General features: G+C 41.2%; 1 protein-coding gene across 1 annotated transcript; it reads right to left on the bottom strand.

Annotated features, from left to right (window-relative positions):
* Positions 1–599: 599 nt before the first annotated feature.
* Positions 600–1,715, bottom strand: LOC136717900 (gap junction delta-2 protein). The gene has a single exon (XM_066695470.1). It carries the CDS (start codon positions 1,713–1,715, stop codon positions 600–602), a length of 1,116 nt encoding a protein of 371 aa, XP_066551567.1.
* Between the last annotated feature and the right edge of the window lie 6,245 nt (positions 1,716–7,960).

The following is a 7,960-nucleotide window of genomic DNA, read 5'->3' as shown; positions in this document are numbered from 1 at the left end:
GATATGCTGCAATCAATCGACTTCAAAGGGTTTTGTTCCAGAGTGGCAAAAAGCGCCAGAGTACAAATACAGTGGATTTCAATGCAGCTATTAAATGAGCTGCATTAGTAAGATAAAACACAAGGATTTTGTACATGATGTTGCATGATGCAAAATATTGCTTTCATCAACCAAAGTCAGAGGAGTTACTTATATCGGTCTGGTTAGTTTAAAAGAAGTGGATTTGCGGATAATTCAAATACAAACAAATGTTCAGCAAGAAGCCAGTATCTGGGCTGTATACACTGCCAGCACTGCTAGTGTGATGTCCATATGTGTGTGTGCATGCTTTCATGTATGTATGCACACATATACAGACATAGTTATACATACCTAACTTCATGAAAATGTACAAATCGGACCTACACTCTATGCTCTTAAAGGAAAAATACACTCCAAAAGCCACCATAGATAGTATATTGTTTCTTTTTCCTTCTCTATTGCGAAACTCTATGTAGCAAAACGACATTGTAAAATTGTAGCCAATAAATAATGACAATAAAAAGGATATTGAAAAGAAAGGAAAATAATTAGAAGATTTAGAATAAGAAGGAAACCGTTCAAAGCCACGACTTCTTGCTCCGGCCCAGCTTGGCCATGGTAGCCAGTTTGGACTTGGCTTTGTCATCCGGGCTCTTTTTGGACATGCACTCGACAGTGGAGTCTGTCTCAAAGGAGATGGCTGGGTGGTGGGAGGGGAGGCCTCCGGGCTTCTCCTGGGACAGGGGTGGGGAGCCCTGCAGCACCAGCTTCTCCTGCAGGGACTGCCGGAACCGCAGCAGCAGGGGGTTGTGGTGCGAGTACAGGCCCCCTCCCCCGGCCCGGGTCCTCTCGGGCTCACAGCAGGTGGAGCAGGCCGAGCACAGGATCCGGAAAATGTACACCCAGCCCAGGTAGTGCAGCTCCACGATGTTGAGGATGAAGCAGCCCAGGCTCACGCTGAACATGAAGTTGAGGAAGATGGTCTTCTCGGTGGCACGGGACACGAAACAGTCCGTCCTGTTGGGGCAGGGGTAGGTCTCGCAGCGAAAAAGGTGGGGCACCTCGAATCCGAAGAGGTAATACTGCCCCACTAGGAAGCCTATCTCCATGAGTGAGCGGAGCAGGACGTGGATGATGTATATGAGAAGGACCTTGCTGGACAGCTTGGTGGGGTCCTTGCTCACCTCCTGGATGTCCTCCCCAAGCAGGGTCTGCTCCACGTAGTCCCCGTCACGGAGACCCCACTCCTCCTCGTAGTCCGAGCGCTGGTTGAAATTGACCGCCGCAGCCGCCGAGATGGTCTCCTCCTCTTCCTTGCCCGGCTCCTGCCCGTGTCGGCACTGGGCCAGCATGTGCACCTGCGTGTTCTCGATCTCCAGTTTCTCGTCCTTGGCGATCTTGTGCAGCACGTAGACGATGTAGAAGATGGACGGCGTGGACACCAGGACAATCTGGAAGACCCAGAAGCGCAGGTGGGAGACCGGGGCGAAGGTGTCATAGCAGACGTTGTTGCAGCCGGGCTGCAGGGTGTTGCAGGTGAACTTGGACTGCTCATCGCTGTAGACCGCATCGCCCACCAGCGTCACCAGCAGGATGCGGAAGATCAGCAGCATGGTCAGCCAGATCTTGCCAATGACCGTCGAGTGGTTCTGCACCTCCGTTAGGAAGCGGCCCAAAATGGACCAGTCACCCATTTCTTAACCTGAAGATCAAAAACAATAAGGCAGATAGCACAGTGTGGGGTCTCACAACAGCTCTCGATCCTTCTACCTGTCTGAGTAGTCCACTGGTTATGGTCAAGTACCATACAATATCAGTATGTTCCCAGTTCCAGCCCTGCCTGTCCCTCTGACAAACTATGGGTCACCCCGAGCAAGTTAAAAAACCTCCTTGAGTTTTTCTTATTGACGACCTAGTCCTTTGTAGTCATTTTTTCTCTGTCCGTCACAGTGGCTAATCAAAAGACTTTATAGATCAAGAGCTCTGCAGTTTTGAGTTGATTCAAATTGAAATCAATGAAAATGTGTAACAGTATTCAGATCTCCATTCATGAGCCTCTTTTCCACACATCAAAGAGATCACTTCTAGTTTAAAGTCAGAGCACAGACTTTGTATCAGGTCTACTCTGGTCTACCTAAAACTGAATTCTGCTTTAAACCAACCGTAGAGCACTGTGTGATTTATTGTTTCTGAAATATTACTGGCTATTCACACCCCATTGTCATTACAAAGATGGCAGACATCAATGTGACCCCCAAGAGAGCTCCCCAGTACCCAGAGAAAGGTATATTTTAATTGAAAGAGGGTGATCACTGCAAAGAGGTCGAATGCAGGATTTCAAAAGCGCCAACTAGCTGGTACTGAGACGTTTTCACCAACAGTCATCGATTTCCATTCCCTTCAGGAGAGCGTGCCACCTTTATGCTCAGTCTCTCTGTATCTAACCTGTGATTAGGCATTAGTCACTGTCCAGGGAGGGGCTGCTTCTAACCTGAGGTATTCGTAAGCAAGCGAGCGAAACAAACTCAAGAAGATGAACCGTCAAGGTAGAGAGAGAGTTGTCTCGTACAGCTTTAAGAGGAGGGGCACAGTGAACATGAACTTGGCTTTTTTCTGTCAACCTCAGATGATCTCGTTTGCTTGTGGAGGTGAAGTCGACTCATTTGCATATACAGCTGCCGTGCTTCTACAAGCTTTATGGAGCTGTGAAAACCACAATCTACCTTTGATGAGCAAATGCACTACTGACAGAAACTGGAGAGAGAAGCCTGGTTCTCAATGGTCTGTTTTTGTCTAAATGTACATCTGTTTTTCATTTGAAACAGTCTTAAGCCCAAACCAACATACATTTCACAAGCACATTGTTCCACACACATTAGGGCTATCGTTTGACTTTTTTGTTCTTCGAATACACAAAGATTCATTTAATTGCTTGGCTCAATGAATAGTTTCCTTTCATTTCTTCATTTCATATAAAACATTATAAATACATATTGATATATGTGTGTAGACAAAGGTCAATCTATGTATGCCATGTTAAACACAGATCAACCGAAACCCTGTGAAACATTGGAGAATAATCCAGCAGCCGGAATAATAGAGGGGTTTCTATAACCCCCGCCACACAGCTTTTGTATAGAAAAGAGAAAACCAACCAAAAGTGAAATCCCCACAACAAAGAAAGCATCCAGACATAAATCTGGAGATACTCACCTTTGGAAAATGTGTCTCTTTCCGACCCAAATCTGGAAAAGAGCCAAGGCATGCAATCTGCATAACTATATTTGAAGTGGGAGCTTGTTGCTGGACGTTATGGAGTCTATTGAACTGGACGACGGAGAATGGGCTGACCACACATATTTACTCCGTCTATCTGAAACAGTCATTGTACTGTATGCGAACAAAAGCTTTCAATGTACAGTGTGACAAAGATTTAAATGTACAATGGGGGCACCTTTACTGAACGGCCCGCTGTCAAGCACAAAGTTCAAAGAACGTGCTGGAAAGAAAATACACAACAACAATACTGGTTTTCAAATAGATTTTTTTATGTCTTGTTTGTTTTTTGGTGGTTTTTTTTATGGAACAACATGTAGGGCTATAACAAATGGATACAAAATACACATTCATATATATGTTTTTACTCTATAATTTACCAATTCAAGTGATACTTAGTTTAAGATCCCCAGTGACTTTTTACGTTTTTCCCAAGGCACACAGCCAAATGGGTCCATGGGGATTTCTGTCTTGCAAGAACTGTTTAACAAATTACATTTATCATAAAACGGAAAATGAACTTTTTTAGATAAACAGAACATAATAAGGTGTTCCCAGTAAGGTTTGTAATTTGGAGCAAACCTCTCTCTTATGTTTTAGGAACCCCATGTCCTTGCTTCATCGCTGCCATGTTTTTTAATCTGTAAAATTACATTATTTTCAAGAGTTTAACATAATCAACAATTCTATGCTGTTTCGTTGGAACTTATGTAGATAAAAGTATCATCACAATTCATTATAAAGAGTTGACCAATATGAATTTATTGTGATGATGCTTTACGTTTTTGTTCATTGATGTATCCATAATATTACAGATGACAATACTGCATTATAAGAATGAACTGGGTGATTGTATTGAGTTACATAATGATTAAATAGAAATAAAATAATACTATTGTGGGAATGTTTCTATATTATAATGAATATCTCTGTCTTTCCCTATACCTCTCTCTCTCTCTCTCTCTCTCTCTCTCTCTGTGCATCTGTCTGTTTATCTTTCTATCAATCTGTACATTATGTACCTTATTCAGGTTTTCCTGGTTCTCTGTTTTCTGAAACGAAAGCAGCAGGACAGTTTCTCCGCACTTTGCCAGTACAGGAATTCTATTGTTGTGTTTGAACTGTTGGTTCTGAAAAGCCTGGATTAAACACACTGCATGTGTGAAAAACTACAGGGCCCTAGTCAGCCAGCTAAAATGTAAAAACATACACACACAAACGCTGAAAGACATTTCAATTTGTAACATACAGATCCAAGTACCTGAACAGTCTCTGCATATGCCTCCCATTCCTTTTGAAGAATGACAGCGTACCGATGCACGGGAATACAGTTGGACACCTTTCACCCCACAATCCTTAGCTTCATCAAAACAAACTGGCGAGGATCAAACAAAAGACACGAGTCACACAGATCTGCTTTTAAATCCTCCGATCACCTGGTTATTGCATGATTCCTTGAGAACATCAAAACAGCAATTATTATTAATGAGTTCGCCTCAACAGATTGGAATATGCTCCACTTTGAAGGAACAATATCCATTAATCTTGCTGTTACTTTGTTTCTATTCCACTGTAAGCTTTTCAAAGTAAGCTACTATGAAATTTCACATGTACTTTACCGTGTTGGCATAGGTTTACGCCACTTTATTGTAGAACACGGCATCACTTATTATGACATCAAAAAGAACATCAATTATGCATTTAATTAGGCATTATTGACAAAGGGAAGTCCTATTACATTTGCTAATAAACGGCATATCTGTATGTACATTGTTGTACAGGGTTAAAATACAAGGCATGACGACCTTGGCCTTCTGACAGGTCTTGGCACACTTGTTGAATGATTATATAAAATGGATTCTTCACATATTTCAACAATGATTGGAGCATAGCTTAAAGCCCGGCTGTAATACAACCTCTTTGGTCTTCATAGCAGCACAGAAACTCATCCGAGCTGCCTGTTGATGCCACTGGCTATTGAAAAAACAAAACAAACTCAAGTGTCGTTCTTGTACAACTTGATTCAAATGGTGGAAGATTCCTTTTCTCATATCTCATGTTTTGTTTAGGATGCCTGATTACTCATGTACTCCACAATGACAAGACACATGCCCTCTCTCATTGACGAAGCATAGCCTTGTTGCATTTCTGAGGACAATCAAATGCTATAAAGTGAAATATATACATAAACTGTAAGTCGCCCTGGATAAGGGCATCTGCTATAAAACAAATACATTAATAAATAAATAATAACACACAGATTGCAATGTATGTATTTATCTCCTTCACACCCACTCTTCTGGAGAGCTACAGACCTGAAGAACAACATGACTTGTCTTTGTATACTGTATCTCAGGCATGCCAAACGCAGGGCCCTGATAAGACTGCGGTGAAGCTTTCATTCCAGATTTCTGTAGTCCTTCAAAGGCTCCTCCCACACCTTACAGACTGCATTCATTGCCACCCATCTTAAAATCACTTCATGACTGCAATCATTATATAACTTCATGCACCTCCAAGGAGAACAAGAGTCATCTATTTGGACGTTCATTCAAATCCAGGCCAAAAGCGTGTAGTTGAAAAAAAAAACTACGCCATCTAGTGTTACATTGTTTCTAATGCAGGCAGGTTTGGGCCCAGGCCATTTCAAGTAAAACGCAGGATCCCCAGAACTGAAAACAAACCAAACAAAATACACTGCTAATTGCTATATTGGGTTATTTTTCCTTCTTTAATGTATTAAGGTATTGAGGTTACTCTATGAGAAATATTTTTGTTGTGTAAGTTAATGAAGCATTAACGTAATGTAGCATCCGACCCTTGCATTTCATCTTAAATTGAAGAAGAAAAAAGTAGGAGAAGAAACAGAAGAATCATCGTCATTTATTTTAATCAAAAACATCAAATGCATTACGAATTAACAAGGACACCTAGTCCAGTTTCAACATCAAATTTAGAATACAACTAATCGCGGATTATTTAACAAACTTTAACAAAGTTGGATTTAACATGATCGCAAAATACAGGACACACAACATCAGCTGTAGCCAATGAGCAAAATGTCTTATAATACAATAAAACACTTGAACAGCATACACACAGCATACACACTTTTGTTTAAGAAAAGGGGGCTTAGCCATGCAATCTTCTGTAGTGAGAAATGTGAAGTAGTATTATGATACTAAAACACTTCCCGGGTTACAAAGCCAAGAAATGTACGGCAGAGTTTACATAAGCACTCGTATTAGGGGAGATATGAGAAGATGCTGGCAAGTCCTTGACGATGCTATAGGCCTGATTTTCCTGGGTAGCTAGTTTCACAACTTCCCAGAAGTCCAATAAGCAGCCTAGCCAGGCACTTGTTTTGTAAATGTAAGATGATCGGCTTTCTATTCACTGTTACCCATTCATTGAATTAGGACAACAATGTAGTCAAGTCACATGGTCCGTGTCATACACATCCTGATTCTCAGCTATTTCCTGCAGATTTATTCAGTCCCCTTTCATCACTGACCCCAAGACTCGAGGAATTCCCAGAAACGCATTGTACAGAAAGTTCTGCATTATTAACTGATCTCCGATTGTTTTTTTTTCACATTCAAATGGTCAATAAAGCAGTGTTTACAAAACTAAAAACAGAGAAAAAGGAGGAAAACAAGCCGGGGCAAAAGACTGCACCGATTTAGGTTGTATCTTCCAAAATAGAAAACAGAAGAGTGAATTGTATTTTATGTAGGGTGGAAAGAAGACGACACTTAGCAAAAATAACCTGAATGCATGAAAGCTAGTAAACCATCTGCAGACTGATTTTCACTCTTAATAATAGGAAATGGTTTTATTTTTTCCTGTATGCTCTTGATCACAGTACAATTCAGAAGAAGAAGCCCAGAAATCATATCTGTGATAATCACCCACAATTGTCAATTCCCATTTACTGTTCAGCCACATTATTTAACCATCCAGACATGGGCTTCAACCATGTGTGGACGCCGCTGCATATTCAAATCCACAGTGTGTTGCATTGTGTTGTATTCATCATTTCTGTGATCTATCTTTAGAGCAATTGACCTTTTTACTGCGCCCTGCCAGTTTACACTGCAACTGTGTTTTTGAATCTGGGTCACCTTGTGTAAAGGCATCAGTCAAATACATAATTAATAATAAGCGTGAGGTACTAACGACGAAAAACTGAGGCCTAAACAGGGCTGTGGGATTGGACACGGGAAAGCCTGGGTAAAGGACTTTCAGTTTAAGTGTTAATCAAGCTCTTCAGATGTTCAATATAGGGTGCTTTATTTGTAATGTTTCACCCATCTACATCTTGTAACCTTCAGATGATTAATTAGATATTGCACAGCTAATGGCTTTTGATTTACGTGGCAGAACATCGTTTTTTACGAGTTAATTGAAAGTCCAACAAGCCTTTGTTTATGACACTTCATAGGAAGCAGTACCCGAGTTTGACAAACAAACACGCTTTTGTCAGTTTAATATGCATGCCGTTTGTGTTGTTATTACCAGATGTCATTCCCTTCCCATGTCTGCTAGTTGGTGATAATCAGAATGTCACTTTCTACGCTCATAAACCTTTGGCATTTCTGTTCAGGATCCGTGTCCTTTCTGGACTGAAAAAGATCGATATGATTCCAGTCATTGAATTAAA

The sequence above is a fragment of the Amia ocellicauda genome, chromosome 22 (assembly GCF_036373705.1).
Source record: "Amia ocellicauda isolate fAmiCal2 chromosome 22, fAmiCal2.hap1, whole genome shotgun sequence".
NCBI lineage: Eukaryota > Metazoa > Chordata > Actinopteri > Amiiformes > Amiidae > Amia > Amia ocellicauda.
Note: the sequence above shows the minus strand (reverse complement) of the source record. Positions and strands in the feature narration are given on the sequence as shown.

What these genes read in the sequence shown, in the direction of transcription:
- LOC136717900 (XM_066695470.1), bottom strand. Translation starts at nt 1,715, where the DNA reads ATGGGTGACTGGTCCATTTTGGGCCGCTTCCTAACGGAGGTGCAGAAC.